This window comes from Pyrus communis, chromosome 11, assembly GCF_963583255.1.
Source record: "Pyrus communis chromosome 11, drPyrComm1.1, whole genome shotgun sequence".
In the NCBI taxonomy this organism is placed as follows: domain Eukaryota; kingdom Viridiplantae; phylum Streptophyta; class Magnoliopsida; order Rosales; family Rosaceae; genus Pyrus; species Pyrus communis.
Genome location: NC_084813.1, coordinates 8,555,969 through 8,574,753, shown reverse-complemented (window position 1 = coordinate 8,574,753; position 18,785 = coordinate 8,555,969). Strand labels below are relative to the sequence as shown.

At 35.9% G+C, this 18,785-nt stretch overlaps 1 protein-coding gene across 1 annotated transcript; it reads right to left on the bottom strand.

The window, feature by feature from the left end:
- Positions 1–17,811: 17,811 nt before the first annotated feature.
- LOC137708970 (uncharacterized) lies at positions 17,812–18,521 on the bottom strand. Its single transcript, XM_068448123.1, has 2 exons — positions 18,023–18,521; positions 17,812–17,864 (listed from the first exon to the last, which is right to left on the bottom strand). The coding sequence occupies exons 1-2, from the start codon at positions 18,519–18,521 to the stop codon at positions 17,812–17,814; spliced, it is 552 nt and encodes a 183-aa protein (XP_068304224.1).
- Between the last annotated feature and the right edge of the window lie 264 nt (positions 18,522–18,785).

The following is an 18,785-nucleotide window of genomic DNA, read 5'->3' as shown; positions in this document are numbered from 1 at the left end:
TAAGGTATTAATTAAGCAATTAACCCATTAATTAGTCAATTATTATGTTTTTAGAAGGAATGTTTTAGGAATTATGGAATGAATAAATTATTTAACTAATTGATTAGTTAAATAATGATGTAGAAAATATACGGAATGAGATAGGTTTTGGGAATTACCTTGTAGATTGGATTTGATGAAATAGGTTTTGAATTGTTACCTATTTTGGGCACTTTCGACTTTGTTGAGGGATGATTACCCGCTGCTCGTGCGTAGGAATCCCGTTATGCCTCAAGGGTATTTTTGTCCTCTTATGTCCAAAAATCCACGTGTCGCCTAGTGAATATTTTTGGCTCCACAATTCCCATCTCAAAATTTGGATCTTGTAAATCAATTGCCCTTTTTCAATGATTAAACTTGGGCATCTGACTTGCCCTCTGTCTCCTCCTCTTGCTGGTAACTTCAACACCTTCTTCATCTTCTTCACTGCTAACAATGCTATCAAGGTCACTTGACAAAACTTCATCATCAGAAATCTCCCCTATCAACCCCACCTCTTCAGGCTCTTCTTCAATAGGGTTGTCAACATTTTCTACAAACATGTTATCATCTTCTTCGTAAAGTTGTTCTTCAAATTGCGCTACTAATATATCATCTTCTTCCTCTTGCTCTCCTTGTCAGTCCTTTCCTCTTCCTCCTCATCATCATCATCTTCATTCACACCCCTTGCATTGCTTTCATCTTTATTCCCACCATTATTACAGGTTGCAACTTTACCCTTATGCCCTTGTTGTCTAATCCCAAAATCCCCAAACTCATCATCCCAAGAGTTAATCAAATGTGGTAGTTAAATATAAAGAGAGAGAAGACACTTACATATTAATATTGATCTAATATCAAAGCATTAAAACTAGAATATTTTCAAGTTAAATCATCACTTTATTTAACCTAAAAGAGAGAGAAGCCAATAAATTAGGGAAGAGGAAATTGAGAGCAAGGTATTGTCAAATCTATGAAAAAAAGATATGGATACTCTAAGCTTGAGAGGAATGCGAAGAACATGCTAATTAGTCATTCCCATCAACTTAATTAAGTTCCTTCAATTTTATTATCATAAAAATTATTTGCATAATTAATTTATTGGGTGTGGCTAGTGATGGAAGGAAGCATGTCGCTCCTGATTGGAAGACTAGCAAGGTGCTCATGGTGCAACAAATGAAGTGATGGGTAGAGGCTTGAGAAACTATGGGGAGGGAAGTAGGAGAAATTAGTTCATGAAAGAGAAAGCCCATTTCTATTCAAACCATACACCTAAGTCAATGCCACAACAACCAAACCAATACCATTAAACAATAAAAGAATTTAACACAAAGTAACAAACATATACATTGGAACAGCAGAATAGTCTAAACCCACTTCAAACCCTCAAACACTGACATTACAAAACAGCCCACTAACAATTTTGACAGGAAAACAACACCCACTTAGACCATCTCCAACCCTTGGGGCAAAACTTAAAAATTTTAGCCCAGAAAATTTAAGTTTTAACCCAGTAACAACTTTTCTGCTCTAACCCTTCTGGCCTAAAATTTTAGCCCCAGATTATTAAAAAATAAATTTAGGCTAATTTTTCTTTAAAAAAAATTAACCTTAAAAAAACAGTATGTAAACTATCCTAAATTAATTTTATGAACATTTTAACCTAAAAATATTTAAATTTCGATAAATATTGAAAAATTACTACATGAAACTCATGAAACACTATGAAAAAAAAATGAAACACATGATAGAGATGTATAAACACAAAACACATGAAACAAAAAAGGGAAGAAATGGTTTTGGAAGATGGTAGAAAGAAAACTTGGAGGACTTGTAGGAGAAAAGTAATTTTGTGGGAAATGTTTGAACAAATACATAGGTATTTAGAGTTTTTAGGTGAATTTTGAGTTAAATCACTTTTTAAATTATTTTAGCTGTTGGATTTAAATTTGGACCGTTAGATCTTAGATCTTTTTTATATCATTGGATTTGATCATATTCGATATCAGCAGTTGAATTTAATGAAATTATAAATATAAACTAAAAAACAATTGAACTTGGACTGTTGGATCACCCAACGATCCATTGAAGCACAACCCTTGGATGAGAAAAAGAACCATTAGGCTCTTCAATGCAAGGAGACAAGTGGGTGACAAGCCCACGTGGGTTGGTCACTTCTTCTGCTGGGCTTGGCACATGTCGAGTGTGGGCGCATCCAGGCCTGGCTAGTGGGCTTCAAACGCATTTTCTCACTCTCACATGTGGGCTCTGATGAGTCAATATTATATTATATATTTTACCCTATTCTTAGTATAATTTGGTAATTATTTTGGTAGAATTTTGACACTTTGCTTTATATTTTCAATATAAGACATTCGACTTCTTCTGGGATGAAACGGAATTAAATGGACAAATTTTGGAGTAATTCAAATTGGAGGACATTCGTGTGTTCCTTAGCTTGTTTTTATCAAAATTTCATCAATTTCTACCAAACGGTTATTTTCTAGCAATTAAATAAAGGTGCAGGGCGTGTTGCCAAAAAGTGACGTTTCTGGACTTAAATACACTTTTTGGAGCCCAAGATGACCTCAGATGAGCTCGTAGCCTTCTAGAGAAGTGTTCAAAATAGTCCAAGCTTTATATCCAGTTATTTTGGACTAGTTTGGAGCTGATATGGGTCCAAAACGTGGCTGTGCAGAATTTTGGGTGAATTTACCAAGTCAATTTAGGATTATGTTTCCTAATTTATTTCAATTTATTTGGTTTCTTAGTTTTATTCTAAGACCTTTCACTAGGAGGTTTTAATTAGAGAATAAATAAGCCCTTTTGGCCGGCCTTAGGGTATTTTTCACTTATGCTCCGTTTGGATACAGTAAAATAAAACATAATTTCACTTAAACTAGGGAATTAGGATGGGAAAGCAGTTTTCCCACGTTTGGGAACCTTGTTGCGAGAGAAACGGCAATTTCCACGGGAAAAAAAAAGGGAGAAATTGGGGATGAAGATTACCGAGTTTAATTTCCATCTAAATAGGTGGAATTTCACAATTCCAACAACAGAGAGAATCCCAAATCCACCGGATGGAAATCTTGCAGGTGCCAAATTTCATGATTAGGGCGCCAAACTAGTATGATTAGCGCCAAAGTTCACAATAAAAAGGGCTTCACTCTGTTATAACTCACCAATCTTCGAAGGGATTCTCACTTGTGCTTCATCTTCTTCCTTCATTCTAGGTCAGCCTCTTCCCTCTTCTCTCTTCTTTCTTGAATTATTTTAAGCTTTTTGGGTATATTCGTAACAACAATTGTGAATTTTGGTGATAATCATATGCTTGGTGTGCTTATTAATTTTTTTTATCTGATTGAATTGTGTATTGGGTCTGTAACCTTATCTGGGAAACAACTCAAATCCAGAATCAGAGTATAATCGTTTTGTTAATTAGTGAACGCTAATTCAATCTGATTAGCAGACACCATGTGATCAGTGATATAATTTTAATCAACTATCACTTAATTAGCCAACAAAAGTTGCTGCAGAACTCAGAATAGCTAGTTTGATAATCTTTAGATAGAAATAGCATTTGATGTCAATCCAAAAAAACACATGACTTTCTAACGCATATCCAGTCAAAACATATCTAGCTTCTCCTAGTCGCTACCGAATATCTTTAATTATGATTTATGACAAGCAGAAGCAGCAATATGAAAATGATGATTTTGTTAAGCCACCGAAGCAGTAATTGAAAGATTGAAAATGATGATTTTGATGGCCTTTGGTGTTAATTTAGAAAGTTCCTTGATTTGAATGTGACTTGTATGGCTACTCTTTTGGTTAAAATAGAAAGTTGCATATCCCATAACTGTTGTTGCATGTCACAATATATCTTTGTTCATATATTCAAACAGGTATGGGAAATACTGATATTGTAGACATGCTAACGAGGTTAAAGCGAAAGCATGCTATAAATGAAGAGGAAAATAGGAAAAAGAGGAAAATTATTGTCGGTTCGATTATACATGTTATTATGCATTGGTATAGTAAGAGTGTTCTTCTCAAAGAACCTTCAAATGATTGGGATCAAGAAAGACAATCTTTCCTCGACCAATTGTTTAATGGAAAATATTCAACTTGCATTGAACAATTACGAGTTAGGAAGAGTGCATTTAAACGGTTATGTGAAATTTTACAAGGGATTGGTGGATTAGTTCGCACTAGACATGTGTCCATTAAAGAATCTGTTGCAATTTTTTTGCATATACTTGCCCACAACTTGAAGTTTAGAGTCGTCAATTTACACTATTATCGTTCCAATGAAACAATTAGTCGGCAATTTCACAATGTGTTGCATGCAATGATGAAAATAAGTCAAGAATATGTGAAATATCAACCATGCATTATTGGTAATTCTGAAAGAGAGAAATGGTGGTGGTTTGAGGTAATTCTGAAAAAAAAATTATGTATTTGTTTGATATCTTCACTAGCTTTTTAGACTTTAATCTTTTTTTCATTTTATGACATTTTTATTTAGAATTGTTTTGGAGCACTTGATGGAACTCTCATTCCAGTAACAATAACGGCTGAGGAAAGGCCAAGATATTGAGATAGAAAGGGTGATATATCCACTAATATGTTAGGAGTTTATGGCCCAGATTTAAGATTTTTTTATGTGTTGCCTGGATGGGAAGGCTCTGCATCTGATGCTCGTGTTTTGCGTGATGCTTTACATAGGAGTAACCGGTTTCATGTTCCAAATGGTAATGTGTGATACCAATTAGTTCTATGTTAGAAAAACAAAACTTTAAAATGTATCTAAATTTGTTCTCTACATTTTTATTGTAGATAAGTATTTTCTTGTGGACGCTGGCTATACTAATGGGCCGGGGTTTTTAGCACCTTACCGTGGAACTAGATATCACTTGAAAGAGTGGGTTGGAAACCGTCGACCTAAAAACTACAAAGAATTATATAATTTGCGTCATTCAAGGGCAAGGAATGTTATTGAGAGGGCATTTGGATTGTTAAAGAAACGATGGAGCATATTACGCACACCATCATTTTTTGATATTAAAACACAAGTTAGGATTATAAATGCATGTTGTATCTTGCATAATTTTATTAGAACTGAGCAAGCAGCTGATCCAGTTTTAGAAGCTCAAGATTTACAATTATTATCTGCTAAATTTGATATTCATGTAACTGCCGATAACATTTGAAATCGTGTGAAGTCTTGGAAAAAGTTCTATGCAATAGTGAGTGATATACTAAGTCACAGTGGATTTAGTTGGGATGCAACCAAAAAGATGATAAGTGTAGATGAAGATCATGTCTGGCAAGAGTACGTGAAGGTATGACAAATTCATTATTTTTTCTTTTGTATGTGTGATATTCTTTTAACTCTTCTTATACTTACGATTTGCTTTTTTATTTTTATGTTTTGATTGGTAGTCACATAGTGGTGCTAAAAGTTTTCGTTGGAAGGTCATTCCAAATTGGGATGATATAGTTGATTTGTATGGCAAAGATAGAGCCACGGGTGAGGGTGCTGAAACAGGTGTGGAAGCTATTGAGATTATGACTCCTCCGCATAATGAAACTAATCATATTGATTTGGATGGTGATACACAAGGTTTAGAAGATATTGAAATTATTAATGATATTTCACCTACTTCAGCCAATGTTCAGAAGACTCAAAGCAAGAGAAAGCCAACAAATGTTGTTTATGTGCCTCATACAAAGAAAAAAAACCAACCACCCCTAAAGATATGATTGCATATTCACTTGCCAAGATGGCTTCATCCTTTCAAGAATATATTTGTGCAGACACAAAGAAGCTTGATCCAACAGAGGTATATGATGAAGTAAATGCAATACCAGATCTCAGTGAAGAAGAACAAATCAAAGCATATGCTTGGTTAATCAAAAATGAAAAGCAATTTCTCATGTTGAAGACACTCCCAGTTAAGAAGAAAAAGAATATGGTATTATTGTTTACTTCACGAGGCACATAGGATTAATTTCATTATATTTCCCATTTTAGTGTTTTTTAGTAAGATTTTAGTTAGAATAAAAGCCTTGCATGTCATGAAAGTTCATTGACATTTGCAAGTGTGCTTTACTGGGATTTTTCTACTACAATCAATTTTATCACATTATTGCAGACTCATCACATTATTGCAGCTATTAATTGTTGGAAAATTTACTCTGATTTTAACTAATGTCTTGCTGATGTATCATTTTGACGCAAATCGATGAAATGCCTGAGAGGGATGTTGTTTCTTGGACTGAGTTGATACTTGCTTATACCAAGGTTGTGGATATATGGAATCAGCTCGGGAGTTGTTTGAGGGGTTGCATGCAAAAGATATGGTGGCGTGGACTGCAATGGTTAATGGTTATGCTCAGAATGCCCATCCAAGATACGTGTTGGATGCTTTGTGTTGGATGCTTTTAGAGAATGCAATGTGCTGATGTAGGGACTGATGAGATTTCGTTGGTTGGTCTCATTTCGGCTTCTGCACAATTAGGTGCATCTAAGTATGCTAATTGGGTTCGAGACATTGCTGAGAAATCCGATTTTGGAATGTTCTTGTGGGTTCTGCATTGATAGATATGTACTCTAAGTGTGGAAGCTTGGATAATGCATTCAAGGTTTTTCAGGGATTGAGGGAAAGAAACGTATTTTCTTATAGCTCAATGATTTTTGTTTGATGACTTTAACCTTGATGATTCATAACTAGTTTAACGTTTTTATTCAAATTTGTACTCCTCTATGTAATACAAATTCTAGAGAATATCCGAACAATGAAATTTGGAATTCCCGTCATTTTGTAATTTCTATGTATCTAACATCCAAACGATGAAATTTCAATTAACAGGAATTTAATTACTGTCAATTGTAATTCCCGTCATTTAAAATTTTGTGATAATTTGGAAATTCTCCATCCAAACACAGTGTTACGCAATTTTTGGGGAGAAGATTTTGGGAAAAGTTTAGAGATTTCAAGACTTAATACTTTCAAGGTGTCTTTATTCTTTTTTCTAGTTTAATACAAAACTCTTTTTAATTTTCTTATGAACTTATGCATGCCAGTTTTGGATTGTTAATCACTGGTTTAAACTATCTACTTGTCTTAGTGATTTGTGACCATTAGGATATTTAAAAAAGTACTTTGATGCAATTTTGTCAGAAGGCTATTCCTAAATTGACTAAGGCTTCTTGTGGTTAATATGTGTAGCTTCTTAGGATGGATGACATATCTTAAGAGTTATATGGTTTTCCTAAAGGTTTTCACAAAACTTAATGAGTCTTGCATGTTCACATTCGATCTGGATGCCACAGACGGGTTGCATGTTAGATATACGTTCTATGTTGGAGCATCCAAGTATGATATATTTTAGGAAAACCTAACCTTCAAAATATGCATGTGTAATTCATAAGAAATTAGAAGAACTACATAGGATTGTTAGGGTAACAGCGGAACCCTAGTACTTTGTCACTTTGAATTCTAAAAATTATTTCCTTTTTCCTTATTTAAAAATTGCAGATTTTAGTCAACCTTTTTGATTAATTTCGTTTTTCTTAATTTAGGTCATTAAATCAACCTTTTCCAATCTTCGTTTTCAAATAATTAATTAAGATTTTGGTTTTGCATAAATTGTTTTAAATAATCCCTTCGGAAAACAACTTTACTTGATCCGTTTATACTACAACTACCTTGTTCTCTTGCAAGTATTTGTGTGATTTTGACCTCTTTGTGTAGGTACCTAAAAATCCTATCAGCTCCACCACTAACTTTGGCCTAAATCTTGGCCAGAATTTGGCAATTTTTTGAGTTTTAACACATAACTCCATTTTAGTACAAGTGTTGGAATGAAATGGGGTGGGAATAGAAGGGTAATTTTGAGATTTACTTCAAAGGTTGGAGTTGGTCTTATCAATCCGAACAAAAAGCCATATTGGGACCACTAAAAGTGCAAACAAACTCAAAAACTAAAGGAGATTCGAATTACTCACCATATTGTGGAGGCTTTCCATTTTTTATATTTCTTCCATCATAATCAACCTAATTCACCCTCGCAAACAACCAATCTCGAATTATTCCTGACAATCCTCTAATTTAGTCGAATCTAACAGATTTCATTAAATCTCATGTAAAAAATCCCCAATATCTTTTCAAACCCTAAGTCTTACAATAGAAAAGAATTCGCAGAAGAGGCAGGAATGGGGAAGAGTGAGAAAAAGTAAGGGATTAGGTAGGACAAGTGAAAAAGTGGGAAGGGAGGAATAAGATTAGTAGGGTATTATTGTCATTTACCATGAAAAAGTTGTCACGTGTCCCTTTTTAACGTTGATTTGGACGAAACGCAGACAAAATGACGACATTGATTCCCAGTGTTAAAATTCAAGGACTACATTGATTGATTTTCAATTTTAGGGACCATCATGATTGATGGAGTCAATTTCAGAGACAATTTGTGATAAAAACCCAAAAATTGAAGGGGAAAATAATCATATTATGATTGCAAAGCTTAACACTTCAAAAATTTATTACAGAAACTCAACAATGGGTAGAATGTTCCTAAGATTTATATTTCCAAGAATTAATCTTTTGACAAAGCGAAAAACACAAATCAGGATAGAGAAAATATATAAAATTTGAGCAAAAGGTCACAAACACATAAAAGTTATTTAATGGAGCTTATTCGACCAAATTTATTGAGCACTTGCATGGAGCATAAATGTGAAAAAGCCAAATATAGATGATGGTAACATTCAGGTAATATATAATTGGAATCTTAACTTCATGTGCTCAACTAAATGCCACACACATACCAAAAACAAATACAAAGGGAACAAATAAAGGAGTCTATGAATTTCCATGTTGTGTACCAAGTCAATATAAATGTACTCCAATATGACTAGCTCTAAAAGAAGGACATTCATCCCTTCTCAGTATGGTTTATCATCTACAAATGTAATAAAAGAATTAAAAAAACGTTGTAGCCAAAATAATTTCTTGAGATGGTAGATAAAGTAACATGTAATCCTGAGTTGACAAATATGCAATTGGTAAGTCAAGCAATCGAAAAGATGCTGTCTCTCAATGAAACTAATTTTGCAGCATTTTAAACGTTAAGAGATTCGGTTCATACTAATTTAACATAAAAATTAAGTCCACATTAGACTTACATTCTTATTCGAACCGAAAAACACAATGCTTTAGCTGAAAACGCAATCAGCCACCGAAATCGAAAAGAAAAAGCTTTATGCATTATTACAGAAAAGAAACAGAAATTCCAAAAAAGAAAAAATAGGCGAGCTAAACTGAGCTGCAGAGAAATGAAGTAAACAACCTGCAAAAATTTCTAAAATAATGCACCCAAACACCTCTAAATTCAGAAATTGACAAATCCCTAATAATCGAATTCAAATCAAACAATCATAAACTAAACGAAACGACATTGAAATTGCAAATGGAAAAAAGTAACGCCCATATTTTATTTTATTTTTCCAATAAACTTATTTAGATACACAATACCGAGATACTTGATGACATATTTATGTAAGGCTTGTTAGTTAAAATGGTCCCTGAAATTGAAAATCAATAGAAATGGTCCCTTAGATTGTCCAGCATCCATTATTTTGGTCCTTCCATTAAAAACTCTATTAAGTGGACCTGGAGCTCATACCGGAAACTGATAGGAGCATATTCATGCGACTTAAATGGCTTGTTCTCGTGCATTTACGTTATGTTTCTTTAGTTATTTTAGTACTTTAAGCTATTTTCGTGTGTTTGTAGGTCCAAAGGGCTAAAGGAGCAAAAAGATGCATTTTGGAGACTTTTGGAGCACTTTTGGGCTAAGGATGGATAGCTTATGCTTGGAGCCAAAGTGTTGGACGAAATTGAAGACCTAATTGAAGACCAAAGTGTTGGAACCTTGTTCTCTTTAGTTCTAGGACATTTAAACCTTTCCTATATCCATTGCACATGCATTCCTTTAATCCACATTCATCACCACTTCAACACATGCATCCATAATCAAATCACTCATTGCCGTGCACATTCACTCACCACAAACATTCCACATGCATTCCATCCTTTAAAACATTGCACATGCATCCATAATCATTCATTCCAGCCAAGCCACATGCACTCCCTTTAATTAATTCATCCTAGTTGTCAAAGCACATGCACATTCACCCTAATCATTCACATACACAACATGCACATTCTCCTTGCATTTCAGCCATTCCACATGCCATTGTCATTCCACTTCATTGCACATGCATTCTCATAAATCAACACATGCATTCACATGCTTTTCCAACCCCAAACAACCCTAAGCCGTACCTAACCTTCATTTCCAGCTTTCCCCCCCTAACATTTCCAGCCTTTCTTCATCATTGCAGCCACCATTTCCTTCATCATTTCCACCCCACATGTCCCTTTAATCATTCAAACATGCACCCTAGATTCTAAACAGCCACTTCACATGCACATTCAACATTCCAGAAAATACCCATGCCGTGCAATCATTCAACACATGCACTCCCATTCTTTAATACATTCAGCCACAAGACATTATCATTGCACCACATTCACCCCTTTCTCCACACCAAAACCGTGCACATGCATTCATTATCATTCCCCTTGCATTTCAGCCACACATTCACTTCACATGCACCATTCAAACATACACCCATTCACCACCAGAAATCATCATTGCCGTGGCTCTCCCTCCACTTTCCAGCATCCCATTTCCAGCTTTGCACATGCATTCACTTTACCTAGCTGTCATGTTCCCTCTCCCATCCATTCATCTCCCTATAAAAACCATACACACCTCAATCCATTCAAAAAAACTCTTCCATTTCAGAATGTAGACATCAAACCACCCTTGCCGTGCTCTCCCTACCAATCCAAGCACCACCAGAAATCATCCCATTGCCGTGGCCTCCTCCTTCCATTTTCACCACTCCCCAAACCATTCACACCATCAAACTCACCTTAGACCTTGTGCCACAACGAAGAGGAAGAGAAGAGTGCCTAAACGTTCATACAATTCAAGTTTGAGTTGTTGGAATGTTTAGGTGTTTCTTTGATTTCAATGTTTAATTTCAATACTCTTTGTTTTGTATGAATGAGGAATGGAAGAGAAGAGGGCCTAAACGTTCATACAATTCAAGTTTGAGTTGTTGGAATGTTTAGGTGTTTCTTTGATTCTCTTTGTTTTGTACGTATGAGGAACTAAACTCCCCTTTAGCTAGGGGGTGATTCGAATATATGTTTATGCTTGCATTTTGATTTGATTACTTCTAATTGCGTTTCATAAGTTGTGGATTCAATTTGTTTAACCGTTTGATTGATAACTTATTTATGTATGTTTATTGAGAATGCGCGCTTAATTTTCATGCATGAATATGACGCTAGAATATAAGTGAGCTTCACCTAATCGTTATGAACTTATATTCACAAGTAGTGGAGGTTGCTTATAAACAATCGCGTTAAACGAATTCTTGGCATAAGTTTCATGCGTATTCCATAGTAACGAATGCCTCGTCAATACTTATCATTTTCATGATGCTTAATGATCTTTGATTGTATCTTTATTGTGCTGTTCACGTAAAGGACTTTTGGAGAATGTTGTGGATTGCGTTGCGCTAACCCATCCAATTCATTAACTTAAGGAGAACTTGACAGTTAATTTAAGCGGACCTAATTAACCCGGGGTGTTGAGTTTCATGGTTTATTGAAATGCAATTGGAAATCATTTTATTATGCAAGTGTAACATATGTGAAGATGAACCCCTTAGCTAGCATTCATTCATTTCAATTCCATTCATTCTATTTCAATTTCATATTTACATTCTGTCTAGTTTATTAACTTGTTTATGTTTTCATGTTTAATTTAACTTGTTGTTCAATTATGTTAGACATGTGGAACTAATTTCTTTTTTTTTAGTTAGAGGCGAATTTGAAGCCATTTACATATGTTGGTTATGATTTGATTTACTCCAGTTATGAATTCACGAACTTTAGATGTGGGTTACTTTTCTGTTTTGATTAAGAACTTGTTTATGTATGTGGGTTGAGGGTCGACACTTAATTTGCATGCCTAAACTTGATGCTAGGATATAAGGGAATTTCACCAAATCGTTATGAACTTATATTCATGAGTAGTAAAAATCGCTAGTCATGATTGTGTTTAGTAAACCCTAGGCTGGATTAACATGCGTATTCCATAGTTACGAATGCCTAGTCGATGTTTATGATTTCCGTTGAACTTAATGATCTTTGTTGAATGTCTCTATCATGCGTATTCCATGTTAGGGACTTTGATTAGGAATAATTTGGTTGTAATGCGTATCCCATTCAATCCAATGAATCTAGAGAAATCTGAAGGTTAATTTAAGCGGACCTAATTAACTTGGAGCATTGTCATTCATCGTTTGTTGAAGTCATAATTGGGAGTCAAATTATATGCTTATGTTCATGTGTGGATAAGGAACCCTCTATTCTAGTTTCTCATCATTCTATTTCATCAATTTCGTTTTTACACTCTGTTTTAATTAGAATCTGTGTATTTAGTTTAAATTCATCCAAAACCAATCCCCCATTTATTTTAAATTGTTAGATTAGTTAGAAATACATTTAGTTTGTGTTTATAAGTGTTTTGATTCATTTTGTTTCACAAATTCGTCCAAAGTACTCAAGGTGCTCAAAACTGCCCAGAAATGTTTTTAAGGCAATTTCGAGTGCTTTGGGTACTGTTTGAGTCTTTTGGTTTGTCTTAGTGTTTTAAAAGTTTAATTTTGCATTCTTTGAGTCTAGTTTAGTGTTTTATATTGCGTTTTTACGTTTTTGAGTCAGTTTCCAAGTGATTAACAATCCCTCCTAATCCCCGGTCCAGAACGATCCCTACTTACATACTTACTACAATTGACAAAAAGAGGGTTTAATTTTTCCAATAAACTTATTTAGATACACAATACCGAGATACTTGATGACATATTTATGTAAGGCTTGTTAGTTAAAATGGTCCCTGAAATTGAAAATCAATATAAATGGTCCCTTAGATTGTCCAGCATCCATTATTTTGGTCCTTCCATTAAAAACTCTATTAAGTGGACCTGGAGCTCATACCGGAAACTGAGATTTTTGGCCGGAAGTTTTGGCAACTTTTAAAGCTTCATAACTCAATCGTTTCTTAACCAAATTTGACCCATAATATATCAAAATGAAGATGGTAAAGTGTTGAACAATATTATACCCATTTGGAAGCCCAATGGTTGCCGTTCATGGCCGGAAAATAGCCTGAAAGGTGACTGGTCCGTAGGAAAATTGAAAAACTCGCTGGAAAGTGGGTAAACTTTAAACATTTATAACTTCTTCAATACTCAACGAAATCAAGTGATTCAAAACGAAAATCATACTTTTCAACAAGATGAAGAGAATGGTAGCTTTATTGATGGTTAACTCGCTGTGGTTTTGGCCGAAAAATGGCTCGAAATTGGCTAACTTGATGAGACCAAGACAACCACTTTTGAACCATTTTCCGGCCAAACCACGGCGAGTTAGCCATCGAGAAAGCTAATGCTCTTTGTCTCATCGAGGAGTATAATTTTTGAATTGAATCATTTGATTTCATTGAGTATTGAAGAAGTTATGAACGTTTAAAATCTACCCGGTTTCCGACGAGTTTTTCAGTTTTCCCACGGATCAGTCACATTTTAAGATATTTTCCGGCCAAACCACTGCATTTTAGCCATTGATAAAGAACCATTCTATTCTTCTCGTCGAGAAATATGATTTTTGTTTTTGAATCACTTGATTTCATTGAGTATTGAAGAAGTTATGAACGTTTAAAGTTTACCTAGTTTTCCAGTTTTCTCGCGGACTAGTCACATTTCAGACCATTTTCCAGAAAAATTACAATAATTTAGCCATCAAGAAAGGTACCATTCTCTTTTTCTCGTCCAGAAGTATGATATTTGTTTTTGAATCACTCGTTTCGTTGAGTATTGAAGAAGTTATTAACGTTTAAAGTTTACCCAGTTTCCCGCGAGTTTTCTAGTTTTCCCGAGGACCAGTCACCTTTCAAGCTATTTTTCGGCCATCTCCTGTAACCATTGGGCTTCCAAATGGTATAATCTTGTTCAAAACTTTCCTATCTTCATTTTGATATATTATGAGTCGAATTTGGTTAAGAAACGATTGAGTTACGAAACATTGAAAATTGCCCAAACTTCCGCCCAAAAATTTCAATTTCCAGTATGAGCTTCGGGACCACTTAACGGAGTTTTTAACGGAAAGAACAAAATAATGGATGGTGGACAATCTCAATGGTCATTTCTATTGATTTTCAATCTTAGAGACCAAAGTGATGTGTTATGCAAATCTCATGAACCATTTTGGCTAAAAAACCTTTATTTAATAGTGTGCTAGTTTTGTGTGTTTAAATGCATCACTATTCCTATAATATTTCTATCAATTAATTGTCTACATTGCGAGGCTGTTAAAATGATTTACTATATACGGCACCTAGTTAAGTAGTTCTATAAAACATGGTTGTGTAAAGAGGATAAAGTCATGTACATACTTGATGTTCCAGTTACCCTTTCTCTGTAAAAGACTATCCTCCTCTCAGTAGCCACAACTGGCTGCAGTGATGAGGCAATTTGTACCCTCATGAAGAGAAGTGCTGAATACATAGAACCCATCGCACTCAAAATATCTTGTTGCTTTTTCCTTGATTTCAGAAATTTTAGAAAAAAAAAAAAATTCTGGATCCAGAAATGAGGGGTTCCGTTTTTACACATTTTGGTTCCATATTTTCGCCATGAACCTAGGTTGCTATGTCACCATGCGTTACATTATTATTATTTATTTTTTTTTTTATAAATTTCACGTTTCACAGCCCTAATAATATCATCAACATAAACGAACAAAGAAGGAACATGCAATATGATAAACCACTATCTAAATTGCTATTTTAGCAATAGCATTAGCACCAGTGTTTTAGATACATGTTGAGATCTCTATAATTGAAGAGGGCTAGGGCGGGTGAAATTCATATTTTTCATTGACTGAATATTATAAACCACAATTTGATTCCAATTAACAAAGATAGAAAAACAATAAATAACGTGTGATATGAATGTTATATTATTGATTGGGATTTTACTGAAGAAGCAACACTACTAGAAAATATTATTTTACCGACAAACTAATTTTGTCAGTAAGTCGAAATTTCTAGTAGTGCAAGACACTGCTTGCAAATTCCTTAGTCGAAACTTTGCACTTAATTTGCTTTCATCTGCAAGATACCGAAAGGATATTCACGATCAAAGGAAGAGAAGAAATTTCATTGAAGAAAACCCAAAAGAAAAAGATTGATGTTTACAAAAATCTTACCTCTATATATGTTAATCCGAAAATAATAACTTGGTGGTGATGGTGGACGACAATTGCTCACAATCTTAGTAAAATGAAGAACGTGGGATCATGATTTTTCAGGACCGGAGTAAGGTGACCAGACCTAAGTGAAATTTTTTTTTTAATAGAGTAAAAAGTATCAACAAAATTCTAAACACAAATACCATAGAGGTCAGATCATGAACTCAGCAGCTTTATGATAACTGACCAATTAAGATTACAAGGGGTATGTATGGAGAGGAAAGCTCAGCACATGGGGGTGGAAGAGAGCTGTCGGTACAATGAAGAAAGATATATCACGCCACGTTTGAACTTCATCCTTTCACATTCCTACTTCCTTGGGACTCGGTCGAATAAGTCCATTCGTGACTCGGTTTAACCTATTCTCGATCCAAACTGTTATTTCAGACCCAAACAAGCACTTTAAGAAAAACGGCAACATAATTAGTAGGTACAAAAAGTTGGTAGAAGCACCTAACATTTTAAAAGACTCCAACTAAAACGTTTTACATTTGTTTTTGAAACTCGGAGATGAGTATGTGGCAGTAAAATTTGACAGGGGAACTGAAGCTAGAACAGGTTACTGAAACTAGGTATCTTAGGTACATATGTTCTCAAACATAGCTAGTGCAAAGATTGTGGTGGCTAGAAGGAAGGCAATTATAGATGGTCTCTGGCCTACCAGGGCAGACAGACAAGCTGGCCCCAGGAACAAAGTGCAGAGCTGCAATGGAAATTGGCAATGACCAAAAGGCTTCCTACCATTCAACATTTTATTTAACTGAAACTTGATGGCAAGGCTAGGGAGTTACCGCAGGGAACTGGAAAACGTTTGAGGATGGTAGTACTCGATAGACCTGGCCATTCTTAAACGACTTATTAATCCGATCAGAAATTACATGAAAATAACGGATTTCAGGTTAACACGTTAACTAATCGGGTAGTGATTAGGTTACACGCTAACTAAATCCTTATTGTTGGATTCTTTGATCTCACTTACGATTTAGTATTACGTTTTTCATTTCGTTATTTATTGATTTAATATAGTTTTTCTCTCCGAATAACGCGTCGGGTCATATTAGGACGAGTTCAACGTCGGGTCATATCAGGTCGAGTTCAAGTATGGTTATAATACCCGTCATTTTAATGGTGTTACAGGACACGACCTGTTAAAATATCGCGTATGTCACGAAAATAACACTAACAAAAAAAAAAAAAAAAACATGACACGAGTGCCAGATCTAGTACTCGACGACGGACATTGATGCGGAAAATGTCATGGCAAATGTGGCAGTGGCAATTGACACCTGCGGAACGATATATAATCAACTAGCGAGGCAAGAAGGAAAACAAACTTGATGACGCGAAGGGGTCGATGTATTATATATAGTTTAAGGATCACATACAACTTATCACTAAGAGACTAAAGGGAATTTACGTGATGCCACCGCCACAAAAAAGAACAAGCTGGTCGTCGCTAGATGTCTTAAACAATGTCGAGTGCAGGATGCCTTAGCCTTTTAAATTGTAGGAACCAGGAAGTGTTTCATTAAACTAAGTGTTTCATTAAACTAACTCGTGTGACGAATGACAAATATTTATTAAACGAGTGACACGCTTGAGTCTATTTTCTTGATTGCAAGAAAGTTTCTCCCCGAAAGAGGGTTTCCGAACAGGAAAGCTCACCGGTGGTTTTATTGGCTACACTGTCCATGTGATTATGCTAAGTTGATGACGTGAGGAAGGGGCACCTCAGATTCAGTTTTGACTTCTAACTTGCAAGAGGGAAGCGAATTGTAATGTACCATTACCATGGAAACCTACTCACCAACAAGTATCGACTCTCTCTGGTGCCCTGAGATACGATTATATTTCTATAGCACTCATTACGCGATGTAACCTTTAATTGTATGATCACTATAGATCACGCGACGTAATATGAAGATGTTTCATTGCCAGTTGTAGGAGCACTATACCAACACAAGGACGCATCCTCGTTGCATGCAAGTTTCTCCTCTCAAGCTGGCCATACTAAGCTCCTACCAAATACTATAATTCCATTACATTCTCATTCCCATCCCCTTGTACACCACATCCTTGATAATTAATTTAGGTATGGGTTACCATAGTAGGTAGATCAAGCCGAGCAATCAAACTTGTTCAAGCTTTAGATTACCTCCTTCCCCTTGCCCCCAGTCTTAACCAGATATCGAACATGATAGACACAAACAAGGCAAAGAGACGGGGTAAAGTGACGATTTTTGAGTTTCAGATGGCAATGTCGAACTCGAATTTAGTTTCAGGGGCAAATGTCAATCGAGATTGCAATTCACATATCACAAACTAGACATTTTTATCACAACCACGAATCCCTCAATCTAGGATTAACAAACTGATTCCAATCAAAATCTATCAATTTAGACAAATCCAAAGTTGAATTTAATGCAAAATGTTCAGTGCAAATATTGTCAAATGTCAGAGTTCACAACACTATACAGTAGACAACAAACACCAAGTTAAACAAATTCCCAAAAGATCAAAATTAGGGTTTCAAATTCAAACATAACCTCCCACCAAAATTGGTCCTCCGCCATCTTTCTCTTCCTCCTCCTCACCCTTCTTCTTCTCTCCGATCTCTAATCCCGCCAATCCATCCACACAATCCCTCTCCCCACCACCTCTCACGTCCTCACCTCCCACGATCACCTTATCCCCTTTCTCCTTCTCACCGCCCACCACCACTTCATCACCGCCGACCTCCACCGACCCACCCTTGTTTCCGCCGCACGATCCCGCCGACCGAGTCTCCGGCTCGGTTCCGACCAGCTCGCCGGTGTGATCCTTCAGGTCCGGCCAGGGGTCATTGACGCAATCTTCGAACGATTCCTCGTCTTCGTCGGAGGTGAAGATCAAGGTGGCGGGCGACTTGACGGCCGTTGCTGCTTTGAGGAAGGCTTCCTTGATGGAGTCTGGCGGGAGGGCACAGTCTTCGAGGCCAGCGTCTTCGAGACGCGGAGGGAGGATGTGGTGCAGTATCCCAGCTCCTTTATTCTCGGTGGCCTCCATCGTTGAAATCAGAGAGGAAGAAAAGCAATCGTGAAAGAAGAGGAAGTGCAACGCCAGCGATCGATGTAGAAACTATTGGGTCTGTTTGGTTGCTTGAGTAAACAGTTGCGGCTTCCTTGTAGCTCTGATATCTTATCCGCTGTACACGTGTCATGCGTCGAAGGAGTATCTATACGTGTCAATAGCTCTACAATGTAGAGTCTAGAAGGTTAAATAAGAGAAATAAATAAAGAGGAGTGTTTGCTAAATATAGTAAGTTTACAA